Source organism: Sceloporus undulatus, chromosome 3 (assembly GCF_019175285.1).
Source record: "Sceloporus undulatus isolate JIND9_A2432 ecotype Alabama chromosome 3, SceUnd_v1.1, whole genome shotgun sequence".
In the NCBI taxonomy this organism is placed as follows: Eukaryota; Metazoa; Chordata; class Lepidosauria; order Squamata; family Phrynosomatidae; genus Sceloporus; species Sceloporus undulatus.
The window spans coordinates 269,004,643-269,023,848 of record NC_056524.1 but is presented as its reverse complement, the minus strand read 5'-3'; the positions used below and the strand labels follow the sequence as shown (position 1 = coordinate 269,023,848).

The 19,206-nt window shown below is 43.2% G+C and overlaps 1 protein-coding gene across 6 annotated transcripts in view; it reads left to right on the top strand.

Annotated features, from left to right (window-relative positions):
- Window positions 1-19,206, top strand: part of LOC121924985 (LIM domain containing preferred translocation partner in lipoma) — a 318,874-nt gene that overhangs the window by 258,840 nt on the left and 40,828 nt on the right. For all 6 annotated transcript variants that reach the window (XM_042456641.1, XM_042456643.1, XM_042456639.1 and 3 more), the window contains one exon: window positions 12,783-12,906. In XM_042456641.1, the coding sequence (XP_042312575.1) occupies window positions 12,783-12,906 (124 nt within the window). The remainder of the gene's footprint in view (window positions 1-12,782; window positions 12,907-19,206) is intronic.

Here is a 19,206-nt window from a genome sequence, read left to right as displayed (position 1 = left end):
CCCACCGTCAAGAGAGCTGCTGCATTGTCAGATGCTGTTGAAAAACCATCAGCAAAATTGGACAGAGCCAGCGCTATTTCTCAGTGAGTTTCAAGGGCAACTGTCCAAGTCTTCATCCACAGCTCCTATAGATTTCTCTTGAAACATTTGTCTTAGTTTTCCAGTCTACTGGAGTTTCGGACCATCAATGATTCAGATACCTTCCAAGAATCTGTGAAATATCATTGGAGAATGTGACACATTCCAAACTGTCGCTTTTTGTAATTGTGCTCCTCTAATCTTACCTATGGCAATTTCATTCAGATGTTTGCTTGTTTTTCAATTTGGACTTACTTCCAGAGCATCTCTCACTCTTAAAGGAACATACATTCAAAGCACCCCTGGCAGGTGGCCATCCAGACTCTGTTCAAAAACCTCCAAAGAAGGAGGCTTCACCACACTCCAAGGCTGCAGCATGTTCCACTGTCGAACAGCTCTTTCCACCAGGGAGTTCTTCCTTAGGTTCAGATGGAATCTCTTTTCCTGTAGTTTGAACCCAGTGCTCTGGGTCTTAGTCTCTGGAGCAGCAGAAAGCTTGCTCCATCCTCAGTATGACACCCTTCAAATACTTAAACAGGGCTATCATATCACCTCTCACCATCTCGTCTCTGGGCTAAACATACCCAGCTCCCTAAGTTGCTCATCAAAAGGCATGATTTCCAGATATTTCCCCATTTTGCTCACCCTCCTCTGGGCAGACCCCAGCATGTCAACATCCTTCTTTAATTGTGGTTTCCAGAATAGGACACAGGATCCCAAATGAGGTCTGACCAAAGCAGAATAGAGTGGCACTATTACATCCACTGATCTAGACACTATACCAGAACTATGAAACGTGTTCACCCTATGACCCAATACAGGACTAGCCTTCCTCCTGTGTACACTTGCCACAGCCGCACAGTGGCCAATGGAGAGCTAAGGATGGCTGAGAAATATCTGGCTATGTGACTGTAGCTAGACACATGATGGCAGCATTAACTTCTAGGACCTCTGGAGAATCCTCGGAAGATCCCAATGGGTGCCTCCATCATTGAGCATTTGGATTTACTATACATAGGTAAAGGTAAAGGTAGTCCCTTCATATGAGTGTCTAGTCATAACCAATTTAAGGGGATGGTGCTTATCTCTGTTGCTAAGCTGAATAGCCAGCATTGCTCGAGGACTGCTCTGGTGGGCATGTGGCCAGCATGACTGAACCAAACGCTGTCACCTTCCCACCAAAGTGGTACCTATTTGCATGCTTTTGGACTGCTAGGTTGGCAGAAGCTGGGACTAGTGACAGGAGCTCACCCCATCATGCAGCACTCAAACCCCGAGCTGCCAACCTTCCAGTCATCAGAACTGGCATCTTAACCACTAAGCCACTACATCTGTATACTGTTTATACAGCATATGCTGTATATACTCATGTATAAATCTAGAAATTTAATCAAAAAATTGTCCCCAAAACATGAGTTGACTTATCCACAGGTCAATGTAAGTACTGTACTTTAACTCTTATTTTAAAAAGGAACCATCCCCTGGTGAAAGGCAAGAGTGTAATCTGTCCTGGAAGTACTGACCTCTTTCTGCTCTCCCGTCCACCCATCCTTTAGTGTGACTACAAACAGTTATGCCTGTTGGAATTTTGTAAAGTATTTGGCATTGTTTCCTTTGTTTCAGCCTTTAGATTCTTTCTTACGTGCCCCTAAGTTTTATTCTTGACTTATCCACAGGCCATATCACAGTCCATAATTTTGGCCCCAAAACTTGCCCACGATTTATACAATGTGGTAGACCTATTGTTGAGTATATACAGTAGCCTTCCTCCATTCTTCACCAAATTCCACAGGACTGTGGAGGGCTCAAGAGGAAAAGTGGGTAATCAAAAGGTTTTGTTCATTGCACAAGGGGGGATGTGAATTCTGGCCTCAGTAACAACAACAACAAACACAGCACACATTAGCTGGCCTTACACTTGCATACATTACATAAATACAACTGAGTGCACAACCAAAACCATAGTGTACATTCTTGCACAACATGACATGCACATCCATGTGTATTGTAGATTACTGTGAAATATGCATCCAAATGCATTGCCCATCCACGGGTAAAATGGCAGCGCATGTGTAGCTCTGTTGCCACAGTCTTTAACAAAATGTGGACTTTGCACATAGGGCAAAAATGATCAACTGCTTCCATAGGGAGACTTACACATGTGTAAGGCACCCACACCTTTGTGTCTACTGTAGTTCAAAGGGTGTCAACTGGATTTCATACCCTCCAGGTTTTGACAGAGAAAAACCACAGGACATGTGTGTAAGCAACATCAGAGTGTGGTCAAAATGGCAACTGCTATTAATAAAGAGGCTTACACAAGTCAGAGGAGGCTGCAGCAGTTTGTGATTCTGCCCCTTACTGCTGAGTTAATTTAGAGCAAACTATTCTTGCATTCATACTGTGAATTAAGTTTGCAGCAATTGAAATAACCTGAGACAAATGGGGAAACTGGGAAGAGAGACAAATTGGAACATTTAAGAAGCAGTTGAAAAAGTAGGATGACAGAGGATTAAACTGAACTGTCACTGTCAAATCATGACAGTTGGAGGTTTGGGATTTACACTATTCTAATACCTAAGAGGAGACATCTTTGGGGGCAACTTGAATCTACGATACATATTACGGAGAACATGTAGGTGGGTGTTTTCTATGGCCAGGGGCTTGATTTTTGGACCCACATTCAACGGCAAGCAGAACCATCATCCCTCCCAAAGTAATGCTCCAAATTTGATGTGTATCTTTGAATAAGCTGGAGGTACAAAATAAATAAATAAATGAAAAGGGGTGTCAAGAAAGGTAAATATCAGCAAGGGATATATGTTTTTTTTGGCAGCTATTCAGTTCTAAATTGGGCTAATTCTACCTTCTGAAAGGAAGATAATTTCCATGTTTCTTTGGTTGAGAACACATAATTGAAGTTATTTTCTTCCCAAGAAAGGAACCTCTGGTACATCGTTTGCAAATGGACAGGAAAAAATGAATGTCTGCCATGCCTCCAAAGTGGTGGTGCATTCATTACGGCACCATTTCTGAATGTCTCTGGCACTTTTGCAAGGTGTTTATCACTTGTTCAGGTGGCTTTTCCTCCTCCCTTTCCTTTTCTTTGTTGGGGTGGGATGGGCAATGAGACAGGGACAGAAATGACTGGTGCTAGATCTAATGTACCCTCCAGCGAGCCATGGATAAATGTCTGATCATTATCAACAAGGTTTGGAGTGGAAGTAAAAAAGCAGGCAAAGAAGTCCTGGAACCAGTGAAGGAAAGGAATCAGCTATTTTTTTGACCAATGCAATCACACACAACTGTGCTCTCCTGCGCACACATTTTTGAAATGAGCATCACAAAACAGGTTGTGTCTGAGTTTGCGAGCTGTTTTGCACAGTGTCTAAACCAGATATGGGGAAAGAGATTCCAACTCAACATTAGGAAGAACTTTCTGAGGGAAAGAGCTGTTCAACACTCACTGAAAGAGTTGCAGAGAGCCCAAACAGACAAGCCAAAATAAAGCTGCTTTGGGTCACTTTGGAGGTATGCTGTTTAAATAACACACACATCTTAAGAGGCCAGAAGCTGCGCCAAAGCTGCACTCCAGTTCTTAGGACTGGAGCATGGCTTTGGCGCGGCTTCCAGCCTCTTAAGATGCATGCATCATTTAAATAGCATACCTCCAAAGTGACCCGAAGCAGCTTTATTGTGGCCTATCTGTTTGGGTCCTATGTCCGCTTCTTTGGAGATTTTTAAATGGAGCCTGGATGGGAGTGCTTAGACTGTGTCTTCTGGCATAGCAGTACAGGGTTGGATAGGATGGCCCTTAAGGTCTGTTCCAGCTCTATGATTCTGTGTGCCCCTCCAGTTCTTGTTGGATTACAACTCCCATCATCCCTAATTGTCAGAGACGATTATACGCTGCAGATGCATACATTGAAAGTTACTACTATATTATTGCACATACATACACTGCGAGTTACTGACAACAGAGATGCAAATGTGGGAGGGTTGGGCAACATGTGGACTGCCAGTTATCGCTGGATTACAGTTCCCATTACCCCTAGTTGGGGAAAAACAGTGAAGAGAATTGCTGTGATTTGCAGATCAAGAACATGTGGAAGGCCACAATATTTTCCCCTCCCCACAATTAATACATTTTAATCACCACATTGAAGTTGTAAGTTGCAGCTGAGTGTCTGGTTTAGGGAACTATCTTGTAGACCTTTAGAGCAATGGGTCTCATACTTTTTGTTGTTGTTATCCACCCTCGAGTTGATCTTGAGTCATGGTGACTGAGCAGATGAGACATCTCCAAGACTCTCTATGCGCCACTGCTCTGCTCAGGTCCTGCAAATTCCTACCCATGACCTCCTTAATGGAATCCATCCATCTAGCATGTGGCCTTCCTCTCTTCCTTTCACCTTTCCTAACATTATTGTTTTTTCCATTGAGTCGTGCCTCCTCATGATGTAGCCAAAGTACAACAGCCTCAGTCATGTCATCTGGGCTTCCAGGGAGATTTCTGGTTTGATCTGCTCTAGGACCCATTTGTTTGACTTCTTGGCTGCCCGTGGCAACCTCAGCACTCTTCTCCAGCACCACATCTCAAATGGATTAATTCTCTTCCTATCTGTTTTCTTAACTGTCCAGCTCTTTAGCCCTCCAGATGTTTTGGACCTCTGCTCCCAGAATCCTGGCTGAGTTTGGCTTAGTCTTCTGGGAACTGACATCTGGAGGACCAATAGTGATTAGTGCTGAGCAGAAGGAGGCACTGGTAAACCATTTCTGAAAATCTTTTACTATCAAGACCTTATGATGAGACAATCCAGAATAAAACCACATGTATGCACAACTAAGTATCCAGTGTGGAATATCAGCTTGTTTCTTTGGGTGTTGGGGCCACAGAGGCAAACCACAAGATGCAATGTCCTCTCACCTTTGCTTTAACTTTATGCCCCAAATAAGCTGAGCACCTTGGATAACTCTTTCAGATTTTAGACCAAACAAAACTAAACTTCATACTGAAACTAAAACAATGGAATCATCTCCCGACTAACATGGAAGCTATGAGCCACCACTGACTGTGCAGTATTTGAAAGCAGCTACAGGAGAGACCTGGGAAAATAGGCCAGCTGGCGTGGCAAAGAGCCCTTTTGTAATTGTGAAACCATGATTTAATTTTTTTTTTTAAAAAAGAGTTGTTCCAAAAGAGAGATTTCCCAAAGCAGGATCAGGATGCAACAGAAACCTCATCAAAAATTGCTTTCAGTTCTCTGAACCCAATTTTGTACCAAGCCGTGCTAAGAAATCATGTTACACCAATTAAAAATAGGTTTGATGTTCTTCTTGCTTTCAGTTGGGCACATTTTGAACACTTCTAAACATTTGGGGTGGAGTGGGCACCCAAATGAAGGGAATGTGCAAATCAGGTGGTTTTTATGTAAACAGCATTTTAGTGTTAGTATAAAGTATTGCCCTGACAATCAATAAGGAGACGGTTCACAGAGCTCAGAAAAGTTCCTTTTTTAAAAAAATTAATTTTATTAGTTTAAAAAGAAAAATACAGTGTATTAATTGACATATATACATCTTTCTATATTACAGTTATATGTTCATTTTGTATAAATCGACTATTCCAAATAAATATATTTGTCATTTATGTTGACAATATTAACCTTCTAATGGAAAAAAACCTATAAAGGGTGATCATCATTTTCTTTCTTCTCTTTCTATATTATTCTACACAACTTCTTTTTAACTTAGTCTTATTAATTATTTTGATTGCCTCAAAAAATACAAAGCTTGAACTCGATATAAACGCTCATGCAAATAAAACTCTGTGAGTACAAATGTCTCTTAGCCAGTCATTTTCGAGTAATTATTCTAATTCGTATAGTTCCTTTTTCTGGAAGTTTTGAATTACTTCTTTTAGAATCTTTATTACCTCTTCCAGAATCCCCCAGATAGCAAAGCTGTCTATGAGGATCCTGGGAATGGGGTCTGAAGAAGGAACTTCTCCAAGCTAGATGCTTGAGTCCCATTATATGCAATAGTGTAAAATGGTGAGAGCCAATGTACTGTGGTGGTTTGAGTAATGGACTACAATTCGGAGATCAGGGTTCAAATCCTGACTGAGCTATGAAACCCACTGGGTGACCTTGGGCAAGCCACGCTCTCTCAGCCTCAGGAGAAGGCAGTGGCAAACCTCCTCTGAACAATTCATGCCAAGAAAGCCCCATGATAGATTTAGCTTAGGGTTACCATAAGTAAGAAATGACTTGAAGGCACATGACAACAAAGTAAAATGGTATCCTTTGTATAAAACAGAGAATTAAAGTTTGCTTTTTGCAATTTTGTAAGGTTTTTCAGAATATATTCAAGCAATGAATGGTTGGATCCATGTATACCAGAGGCTGAGTGTACTTAGCTATGTAGCAGACGGATAAGAAACCTATTTAGTGAATTGTGAAGATACATAACAGGACACCTGCAAGAGTATCCCAATGCTCATCACACTCCCTATTTGGTGTCCCGGTGTATAAGGGACCAGTGCACATCAGTGACTTTCCTGGTTCCTTAACAGCAGCCTTTTACTGGATCCATACATGTATCCAGCTGCAGAACTGCCCAATTCCAGTTCCCACAGACATTAGTCGACATACAAAGATGTAAACCCCCAAAGGATTCTAGACATTGTATTTCACTATAGCTGAGATCCTGCATGGTGCTTGCGTAGTGTAAACTTATATTTTTGCATATCTAGGGGTAGCTCTGTTGGCCATACAACAAAGTACAATAACATCCAAAATCCACAAAACAGCAATAGCTACATGGGGCCAACCAAAATGCACAAAACATATGTTGCTTGCTTCTTCATCAGGCAAAAGTGCTAAAAATAAAACAGGAGAGAGAGAGAGAGAGAGAGAGAGAGAGAGATGACAATGTTAAGAGTTAGAGGCCTACGTTTTGTCGAGATGTTACTATAGTTCCCAGTTAAGCTGGCACAGAGGGACATCCCAATAGATAGAGGCCATTCTCTTTTGGGGGGTCATGTGGGCTCTGAGAGACAAAGGGGCTGTAGAGCACCCGTAAGGGGCAGCCTGCACCTGACTCTCTTTGCGCCAGATCGGGGCTGCAGCAACAGCATGACACAGACCCAGTCTTGCCTTTCTGTGGTGCAAAAAGGAGCCACAAAAAGTGTCTCCTTCTGCGCTTCAGAAAGGGCACCCTATCCACCAGTGCCATGGCTTTTCAGCGCTCCTTTGGCACAGTGTCATCTAGCTGCAGCTCCAGAAGAGTGCTGTGATGCATTGCACTGTGTGGTGTGGCACATGGCATCATGCAGCCCTGGGGGGAGAGTCGGGATGTGTGTCGTATGAACACCTCTCCCTGACTCCACCCCCAGGCCAGCCTTAATGGCCAGTCTGTACAGCCCCAAAGAGTCATAAAGTCCAGGAAATCAAATTTAAACTCAATTAGCAACACAAATGAGTCCTAGAACAGATCAACCCTGAAATCTCCCTGGAAGTCAAGATGATAGAGATTTTTGTACTTTGACCACGTCATGGGAAGGTATGACTCATTGGAAGACAATAATACTAGGAAAAGTGGAGATAGGTATAAAGAGAGGAAGACCACATGCTAGATGAATGGAATCTATTATGGAGGTCACAGGCATGAATTTGCAAGGCTCTTAGAGCAGTGGAGAAAAGAGAGTCTTGGAGACATCTCACCCCCGGGGTCTCTATGAGTCGGGAATCTTGGGATCGACTCAAACGCAGTTAACAAAACAAAGCAACACAAAAAGAACCCTCCTTTGAGATCCAGAATGCCTCTGTCCTGTGACACTATCTGCTCTCTTGTATATTAAACTGGAGTCCTGGAACCAAATGCCAGAGGATACCGAGAGCCCATTGTATATAGCTGCTTTGGATCCCTTCTGGGAGAAAGGTGGCATACAAATGAATACACACACACACACACACACACACACACACGTCTATATTGGACGAGTTAACTAACAGGATTGAAAAACAAAAGCAAAATGTTTTTTGTGGGTTTTTAGGGCTATGTGGCCATGTTCTGGAAGAGTTTCTTCCTGACATTTCACCAGCATCTCTTTTGCCAGAGAATCCTCTGAAGATGCCAGCCACAGATGCTGGCGAAACGTCAGGAATAAACTCTTCTAGAACGTGGCCACATAGCCCAAAAAAACCACAAAAAAGATGGATGCCGACCATGAAAGCCTTCGACTTCACAAAAGCAAAATGTTCTTGCTTCTTTAGCAACTGAAGAAGGCAAAATGTTTTCCTTGTGTTATATTTTTCAATCGATTATATAATTACATTATACTGTAACATCATCATCATCATGATTATCGCCTCTTCTTCAAGAGAGGGATAATAAGATGAGACTAATATCCCGAGGCAGCAGTATACCATCTTCTTATGAACAACAGGGCTGAGGAAACGATTTCCCCTGCAAAAGCACTGCTAAACCTTCCCAAACTGAAATGCTGTGCGGTGCAGGTCCTCTGCCTTTCCAAAATGACATTTCCGTCCGTCTCTTTATAACAAGCCTTGCATAATCGAGTCTATTTGCAAATGCCCATGAGATTCAGTTCTCCGTCATTGGATGACGCACTGTTCACTCCATTTCCCAGCAATAGCAAATGATCCCCCGGTTTCCTCAGCAGGACAGAAGGCTGAGTTCCTACTGAATATGTCCTTGGCTACTCAGAGGAAAAAAAACAAAGCATCTTGGGATGAACCCAGCTCAGCCAAATAAAAGATCAGTGCTTAAGGGGTGACTGTTTCACTCTTCTTTTGTAGTCAAAGATTGAGTTTGTAATGCCAAACGGGGCTTTTTTTGTCAGTGGGAGCTACAAGAAGGGTCTTTTCGGGGAGCTTGGAAACAAGAATTGGGACTGTTAGTAAAGTATAATAACTTCCCAAATCCACAAAACAGTGATAGCTGTATTGAGGCGACCAAAATGTGCAATATACGTATGGCAAGGTTTTTAAGCTCTACATATGTATTGTGCATTTTGGTTACTCCAATAAAGGTATCACTGTTTGTGGGATTTTGGATGTTACAGTATTGTACTTTGCTGTATGGCCAACATAGCTACCCCCGGATATGGAACTGACAGTGGTCCAGTCAGCCCTTCACAGATTTTATATCCTTCTGGGGCGCCTAGCTGAGGTGGGAATTGGGGGCACTGCGCTCCAGTGGTTCCGATCCTACCTCTCTGGGAGGTCCCAGATGGTGCAGCTGGGAGACGTGTGCTCCGACGAGAGGCCCCTTAAAACTGGGGTCCCTCAAGGGGCCATTCTGTCTCCCATGCTATTTAACATTTACATGAAACCGCTGGGAGAGGTCATCCGGAGACATGGGGCGCGGGGTTATCAGTACGCTGATGACACCCAAATTATTTTCTCTATGTCTCCGACTGATGCAGTGACTGGGGATGGCGTCTCTCCTCTCGTGGCCTGTCTGGAGTCAGTAATGGGCTGGATGAGGGAAAACCGACTCAAACTGAATCCAGAGAAAACGGAGGTACTAGTGATAGGTTCTCCTGGTCCAGGAATGGCGGTGGTTCCACCTGTCCTGAACGGGGTCACGCTCCCTGTGAAGGACTCCGTGCGCAGTCTGGGCGTGCTTCTTGACTCGTCGCTTCACCTGACTGCTCAGGTGAATGCGACGGTCAAGAGCACCTGTTATCAGCTTCGGCTGATTCGCCAGCTGCGCCCATACCTGGCCCAGAGGGACCTTGAAACGGTTGTACATGCTCTGGTAACTTCAAGATTGGATTTCTGCAATGTACTCTACATGGGGCAACCCTTATACCAAACTCGGAAGCTACAATTGGTGCAGAATATGGCAGCCCGGCTGGTCACTGGTGCTCCCAGGACCAGCCATATAATACCGATTTTAAAAGATCTTCACTGGCTGCCCATTCGCTTCCGAGCTCAATATAAGGCGTTGGTAATTACCTATAAAGCCCTAAATGGCTTGGGTCCGGGATACCTGAAGGACCGCCTCTCCCCATACATTCCGTCCCGCACCCTCAGAACATCTGGGCAGCAACTCCTGAAGGTGCCGGGGGCTAGGCTTTCCTCCGTTACCAAGCGGACGTTTTCCATCGCCGCCCCGGCCCTCTGGAATACGCTGCCCGCTGAGCTCCGCTCGACTACCTCCCTGGCCCAATTCAAGAAGGATTTAAAGACCTTCTTATTTCATCAAGCATTCCCCCCATGAACATCATTTAGGGCCTCCCTCCTCTTTCCGTGGCCATGAGGAAGGGCTAATTGGGGTTTTATCTTTTTATTTTTTTTTTATTGTTTTTATTGTTTCTTTGATGTATTGTTTATGCTTGATTTGCTTGATTTATGTATGTATATCTTAATTGTGTGTAAACCGCCCTGATCTATGGAAGGCTGCGGTATATAAATAAAACTTTTATTTTATTTTATTTTATTTTTATTTATATCCACGGATTCAAGCATCCATGGCTTGCAAATATTTGAAAAATATATAAATTCCAAAAATCACACTTCAATTTTGCCATTTTATATAAGGGACACCATTTTACTGTGTCATTGTATTTAATGAAACTTGCACATCCATGGATTTTGGTATCCACAAGAGGTTCTGGAACCAAACCTAAGCGGATACCAAGGCCCCCCCCACATTAGCATTATTTCAAGAAGGAAAAAGCCCTATGGCACTTTAAAGACAAGTCAAGCTATTTTGCCAGGAACTTTTATGCACACTGGCATTTGGTTAGTGCCAGTTACAGACTAACTGATAAGTACCACACAGGTTCTTCCCTCCCTTTGATACCAAAGGAGACTAAGGGTGCATCCACACTGTAGATCTAATGCAGTTTGATGCCACCTGAACTGTCATGGCCCCATCCTACAAAATCCTGGGATTTGTAGTTTTGTGAGGTGCAAGCACTGTTTGGCGGAGAAGGCTAAATACCTTAGGAAACTAAAAACGCCAGGATTCCATAGGATTGAGCTACAACACTTAAAGTGGTGTCAAACTGCATTATTTCTACAGTGCAGGTGCACCCTAACTCATCCTAGATAACTTGTGGAGCTGTGTATGTTTATTCTAAAGAAGATGGGAGAGGTTATAGGGTAGCCATCTTGAAATATGGCTATTTAAGTATAGCTAGGAGAGTCAGGCAACAGGTGGAACATGCTTGTTTCCTGCTATTCTAGAGACTAGGACATAGAGCAAAGGATTCAAACTACAAGAAAAGAGATTTCTCCTGAACATTAGGATGATCTTCTTGACTATAAGGGCTGTTTGACAGTGGAAGACATTGCCTGGGGAGTCTTCTTTGAAAAGTCTGTAAACAGAGTTTGGATGACTATCCTTTGAGATTGCTTTAGTTGTGCATTCTTTCATGGCAAATGGTTAGACTGCAAGGCCCTTGTGTTCCCTTCCAACTATGGGCCCAAACAGACAGACCAAAATAAAGCTGCTTCGGGTCACTTTGGGGGTATGCTGTTTAAATGATACATGCATCCTAAGAGGCCAGAAGCTGCGCTTAGGACTGGAGCATGGCTTTGGCGCAGCCTCTGGCCTCTTAAGACACATGCATCATTTAAACAGCATACCTCCAAAGTGACCCGAAGCAGCTTTATTTTGGCCTGTCTGTTCAGGCCCTATGTTTCTATAAAAGTGCTGGTTATCACCTTTACTAAAGAATGGGAACCCTTAGTTTATATACAGTAAATCAAAGATAGGGCAATATATATCAAACTGGGTTTTTTTTTAGTATCATTATTCCATTCATATTAATTTGAGTCATGCTTAAAGTGGGCTTTGACTTTAGGCGACAATGCAATGTAAAATATATTGTAATGTGAAAAAGTAAAATTGATGTAGAATATTAAGCTAAAAAGATAGTTCATGGAAAGTTTCTGATATTTGTGTTATATAATTGTAGAATGCCAGTAATAAAGGTAAAGACTGTCAGAGAGGAAATTTGGTAAATTGGTAGAGAATGAAAAGAGTTGACGGAAATGAAAGGCAGCTTATGTCAGGTAGCACCAATTTTCAGAACATAGGAAGTACTTATTATAAATCAATTATTCATTTGTTAACTATCTATATAGAGTGTAAATTTTAGGTTTGACACTAATAGAAATATATTTTAAAAAAGAAATAAGGTGCTGGTCATGACCTATAATGCCTGATATGAGTCAGGTCCAGCCAAAAGTGGGAAAAGGTGGACCACTAGCGAACGTCAAAACTGCAAATATGAAGGGCCAACTGCATTTACATTGTGCTATAAGGTCATAAGATCTCACCCATTTGCTCATTTTATCACCAGGAAAATCTGAGGGTATGCATGCAATAGGGTTTATTTTCTGGAAGGAAAGTAGGAAAAGGAGAAGGTATGCCTCTTTGTTCCTGTACATTCTGTTTTAGCTTCATTGTGCTCAGGTTGTGTTTTTGCAAATACCAAAGAGGAAAGTACTCTTGAACTGATAGTCAAAACAAAGTCTGAAGAGAATGTCAGGCTGGGTGAGGGTTCATTTCAAGCAACTGGGCAAAACCTTTGCATCCATTGATGGACTTCTGAGTTGCCAGACAAGTTCTGCTTTTGAACTAACCTGAACAAGCATGGCTGTAGCCTTAATTTTTATGCCACCTTGGAAACTTCACATTATGTCTGTTTTTTCCTTCGCCAGAGTGGACATGTTGGGCCCAGCCCTGCCTCAAACACTCCGCTATTCAGACCAGAAGATGAGCTGGAACACTTGACCCAAAAAATGCTCTATGACATGGAGAACCCTCCTTCTGAGGAATACTTTGGTAAGCACCAGGACGTTCCTGGCTCTTTGGGGGATTCTGGTGGCATAGGGCTCTATGGATGCCTGGCCCTGCATTAGAGGTGAAATACACTTGTATTTGAAAATATTTGAAAATTGGGGGAAAACAACGGGTTTTTCCCTGTGGAAGGAGGCTCTGCAATAGATGAGAATCACTGAAACAGGGACTAATTTTATCTGAAAAAAATGCACACAAAGGGGGTTCCGCAGAGAACATTTTTTTTTGCCAAAAACAAATTCATTGCACAGAAAGCAGTGTTTCCACACAAAATGCTGTATTCTCTGCAGGAATCTTATTTTCCTTACTGCAAACAGAGAGAAAACATGCAGTTTTTGCTCAGTGTAAGTCCTCCATTGTGAAGAGTCTTTAAAAATGTCACACTTTTCAACAACTTTTTCACAGCAAAGAGAAAGAGGCTAAAATTATTTGTTCTTGCCTCACAAAACAAAATTTACAAAGGTTAACATCGCTGCACTGCATCTTTTGCACTTAGTCCAACTAAAGTAGGCACTCTGAATCAGTTGATGAATGATGAACAAACAGATGTGTAAATCTCATTGATTCAAAGGTTCTGCTCCAGGAGGAATGAACAATAAAACTGTCTGATACCAACTGACCATTATCTGTATTGGAGATGTTGTTGTTGTTGTTATCGTCTTCCTTTTCTCAAGGCAACTTACTACATAGATTAAAGCAAAGTACAGTTAAAAACCCGATAACAAAATATAAAATACAATTTAAAATATGTGACAGGCTTCTTGGTCACAATGAGAAAATGTGCCCTGACACACTGAGGCAGCTCATTGAGAAGATCATCAACTACTGAGAGGTTGTTCATTTAAAAAAAAAAAAAGACCCAAAATGCAAAATGTCATCAAAAATGTGCATAATGTCACACATGGGGAAGAAAATTGAAATTGTTGAAATTTGAAATTATTCATTCTAGCAAGTGAAAATGAAAGGCAAATGTGGCCCAAATATAGCCTGTAGGTCACATGTGACCCAGAGGGTCCCCAAGTTTGGGGGCACATTTTTGGGTCTCTCTGGGTGTCATGTCCTATCTGGAGGACACTTTCTTGGATAAAAAAGGGGACAAGTGCCAAGATGAAACATCCAAGTTAAGGCTGGAGGAGGCTAGCAAACTTGCTGTTGCAATGGAGAGGCAGAACCAAGTGCATCCCAGGCAACAGCTTCTCCAAGAGAAGAAAGAAGAAGCATTTAATCCTCTTGGGCAACATAAATTAAAGTGCCAACATGCAAACCGCTTGAAGGCACACAGGAGCAAAAGACCAGGTAATGCCCTGTTCCACTTAAAATATTCAACAGTGAACTAATGAGGCCAGGTGGGCTGATCAGCTGCTGGCTGCCTCCTGTTGCATTCTGGGGTTTGTAGTTCAGTGAAGCCTAAGAGCTAAATGCCCCTCCCCAAAAAGAAAATCCCAGAATGCAACAGGAGGCAGCCAGAGCAGTTAAAGAAGAATAGCAGCACTATACGAGTGTAGTGCAGTAATCCAATATAAATCCCTCCATAACTGTCATCTTTCGGCCTGTGAGGGAGAGAACAGGCTGGCCCAGCGTCATCAGGGGCTAGCCTGAAGACAGAGCACCCTCCCTCCATAACTGTCATCTTTCGCCCGGTGAAGGAGAGAACAGGCTGGCCCAGCGTCATCAGGGCCAGCCTGAAGATAGAGCGCCCTCCCTCCATAACTGTCTTCTTTCGGCCAGTGAGAGAGAGAATAGGCTGGCCCAGCGTCATCAGGGCCAGCCTGAAGATAGAGCGCCCTCCCTCCGTAACTGTCATCTTTCGGCTGGTGAGGGAGAGAACAGGCTGGCCCAGTTCCACCAGGGCTAGCCTGAAGAAGAAGAGCCCTCCCTCCGGTCCATCTGCCTTGGTTCAGGCCTCAGAGGGAGAGAAGAATGCTGGACCTGATCCCCTCCCCCCTCACCATTCCCTTCTCCTTTTGTGTCGTGTCTTTTAGATTGTAAGCCTGAGGGTAGGGAACTGTCTATTATCCCCTCTATTGTAAACCGCTCGGATTCCCAGTGATTGGGCGGTATATAAATAAAACCTATTATTATTATTATTATTATTATTATTATTATTATTATTATTATTACAGTGGTACCTCGGGATACGAAATACCCAGGTTACGAAATTTTCGGGATACGAAAAAATCCCATAGGGAATTATTGTTCCGGGTTACGAATGTTTTTTCAGGTTACGAAAAAACTTTTGGTGCTTTTCGGCGCTATTTTACACGGAATCGCGGCTTTTCCCCATTAGCGCCTATGGCAATTCGGCTTACGAAGGCTTTTCGGGTTACGAAAGCGGCCGCGGAACGAATTACTTTCGTAACCCGAGGCACCACTGTATTATTATTATTAAATGAATTCAGCTCAGGCCATTCCATTGCTGAAGAACAACAGCTCCCAGACTTCGGTGCAGCCCTGGCCGAATCAATCCCATCCCAGGCAGCAACCTCTCCAAAAGGAGAAAGCAGAAGCACACAATCCCCTTGAGCAACATACATTAAAACATTGGGAGCAAAAGGTCAGGCAATGCCCTGCTCCACTTTAAATATGTGACAGCCAGCTAATGAGGCTAGCTGGGCTGATCAGCTGCTGGATGTAAATGAGCCTAGTCCAGGCTTTTCCATTGCTGCAGACAAACAGGCACAAACCTCTGTGCAACGCTGACAGACATCTCTGAGTTTGTGCATTTCTGACCTTTGGAGTATTTTATCTGGCAACTTCCTTCTTGGCTTTAGACCCTGCTCAGGACTGTTTTTCCCCTTTGAACCTTGGATGGCCTGGACCATGCTTTTGCTTGTAAACCTTTGTAAGCCCCGAGACTGGCCTCAGTTCCCCTTCCCAGGTCCTGTTGGCTGTAGATGTTCTCACTTAGATGCTTGCCAGCCTCAAACAAGACACAGGATGTGAATAATAATAATAATAATAACAACAACAACAACAGAAGGTGATTGCAGAGGCACATTCTGTTGTAAAAGGGCCTTTCCTAGACTAAAATGGGCTGCTGGGACAAAAAAAAAGTAGCAAAAATGCCCATACCCTTCTTAGGGGGTAGTTGGGTACAAAGAAATTATTTAATTTTGTGGATGGGGATGCCACGGGAGTGTGTGGCCATCCTGAGGGCTAAAAGGTCAGATTGAAAACTGGGGATGGTCGCTATACCTTTAATGGTTTTGCAGAAGATTACAAAATCAGGTAACAAGAAACACCTGTTGAAATTTTGCCTTCTATAGAACCACTAAAGGTACAGACACCTTCTCCAGATTTCACTGTACTAACCCTACCAGGATTGCCTGCTAGCCTGTGACAGGTACCTACCCCTGAAATAAGCCAAGGTCTGCATTCCTTGTCTGTGTTACCAGTCTGCTGGCTGTGAGCCTCCAGATGGTGTGGCCTGGTGGTCAGCCAGAAAATAAAATAAAACCCCAAGAGAGGCAAAGTAAAGAGGCCAATGATGTTGCCTCTTAATTTGCATTAAGCATTTTCTGCCGGACGATTTGATCGTGGCAGGCCGGATAGCCGCCCACTAATCATATCATTAGGTCAGATTTAGAAGGCTGCATCGTAGCTTATTAAAAGTCGGTTGAGAACAGATAGGTTTTGAATGGAGGGATCTAATTAACCTTGTTGGAGAGCTTCAAGGCATTGTATTAAGTCATGAAAATAATGTGGTCCAAATAATTACATTTGAAAAGCCAGACTAGCTCAGGAAAGGTCATTCAATGGGCTTGTTAGGAACCTTTGCTCACATGGCATTAGGCCTGCTACCCAACTTGGGGATTTCAGTTCCACTCATTTCAACGGTAGGGTTTTTAAAAAAATAATTGGGATGGATTACTGTTCTGTTTGAAGCATGGGAAGAAGGTAGCAGCTAATAACTCTGTGTTTCTACAGCGCTGCACGGCACAGAATCATAGAGTCAAAAGTGTCATCAAGGGCCAATTTGGTCCAAACACCATGCAGGAGTCCAGAGTTAATGCACTCTCAAAAGATGGCCAGTTTGGGCTCTTCAGTTTAAAGACTTCCATAGAATGTATTTATTCAATTAATTTTTATCCCACTTTTTCCCATATGAGTGAGTCTGCCACCCTTTGAAGTAGTCCATTCTACTCTTGGAAAATTCTTACTCTTACGAAGTTCTTCCCAATGTTTAGGTGGAAACTCATTTCTTCAATTCAAATCAACTGGTTCGTGTCTACAACACATGTATTCCTCTACCCATGATAGAAGTGAGTTTGCATTGCAACATAGTGCCTGTACATTCATCCCACTTTTTTCTATCTTTTCTCTTCTGCCACCTAGCTGGGTTGGAAAACATGTCCCACTAAACTTTCCTAGGCACATTATTTTTTTAGATTGTCAGGATGAGGTGGGGATAGAGATAGCAAAACCACCAGCTTCTGTCTTGTTCATCAGTCTTCTCCCCAGAAGCCCCCACACCATTCTCTTTCCTCTGGGGAGCATGTCTAACTGGGTCAGTTATGCCAGTTTCCCCACCACCACTACCACAACCTGTCTACATGATTCAGGTCCAAACCTCAATTCAAGTGTGGACTGTCTTCATGAGGGAAAACCAGTTCCACCTCAACCCTGGCTAAGCCGGTATAAAAATGCTGAGTTTTTTGCTCCGGATTTTGCAGGTACATCCAGAGTGCTCTGAAGTTAGACCAGGCAGCTTTTTAACACACATGTTCTGCTGTTCCTCCTAGTGTGAGTTGTTCCCTCTGAAGTCACAACAAGTTGCTAACCATGTAGTCAATGTTGCATGCCTTGTTTCTGACCTCAGATGGAGTGACCCGTGGTGGTATGTGGCACATTGGGTTACATATGTAGGCAGCTGCCTGATGTCACTGTGGGTTTGTGGAGGTAATGGGTAGAATCCAAGGCAGCTTCGGGGCCAGCATATTCTGGCCATTATAGACAAGCCCTGGGAACACTGAACACTTGAAGTCTGAAGTGAGAGGGGCAATACTTTTTGTGTGGGTGTTGAAGACAGTAGTCTACGGTCAAGCCTGCCTGGGTTGCATAAAAGGAATATATATGCATGTGGAGTTTTATGCTATATAACCGCAAAGTAGGACCTTGGCCAAACTTTGGAAGTAGGACTTTGGAAGAGACACTTAGATACTCCTTGTTGCCTTTTATCCTAATATCTACTGCAATCTTCAACCCCATAACTGCAGTTCATCCAAACGTAACTTTAAATGCTAGCCCAGAAGCTGCCACACATGCACACCATTACAGCATCCCACATCTTTCCATCCCACATCTTTCCTCACAGCAAATATCCTCTAAGGTTGTTCCTCCTTCCAGCCCTAGAGGCTTAGAAAGTGAGTTCAAAACCAGGGCATCCACATCAACTGTGGCTCACACCAGCCCATGTCACCACAAGTTTGCTTGAAGGAAATTAGCAGCGATGTTTTGGGACTCGGGAGGATAAACTTGGAGCCAAGAAAGCTTAGAAAGGGAAATTGTAGAAGCCTGCCGAGTTGTCATTGCAACCGGATGTGTCTTGTTTGGGCAAGCCGACGTCTGGCAATGCACTGTGTTGACTGAAGCAGCATGGAGGGTTGCTACCAGTTATCAAAAGACCAATTCTTGCAAGGGGGAGTTGGCAGGAAGACATGCTGGGCATTGATCTGGTACAGGCAGCAAGGGCAGGAAATAGTGACCGCCAAGGTTTCTGCAGAAGTTAGGTCATATCCCTTGGGATATTGTCCACAGCATATGTTGAGCCATGATCATTCGGTGTGTTGTCACTTCCAAGCAGTAGAGATATAAATAAAATTTGCAGGTTTTTCTCATCCTGAAGGAGAAAGGTGTCTTGACATGTCAGTACTCCCCATCAAAAAGTGGTCAGCTGCTGTGAGAGATTTTTTTTTCACATTTCAACATAATTGCCAGGTTTTGGGGGGGGGGGAGAGATCCATTTCTACAAAAACAAAAGATTATAAAATGTTTGTTTAGTAGCTGAGATTCTACCTTATTTTTTTTTAACATGTTGTTTTAATGTGATTTTTCCTTGTGCTTTAAAAGTGTATTGCAGTGGTTCCCAAACTTTGGCATTCCAGATGTTTTGGACTTCAGCTCCCCAAATTCCTGACTGTTGGTCAAACTGGTTGGGGCTCCTGGGAGCTGACATCCAAAACATCTGGAGGACCAAGTTTTGGCAACCTCTGGTGTTTTGTTTTTAGTTTATTCTCTTGTGACCCTCCTTGGGTCCTCATCCAGGAGAAAGGTGGTATATGAATT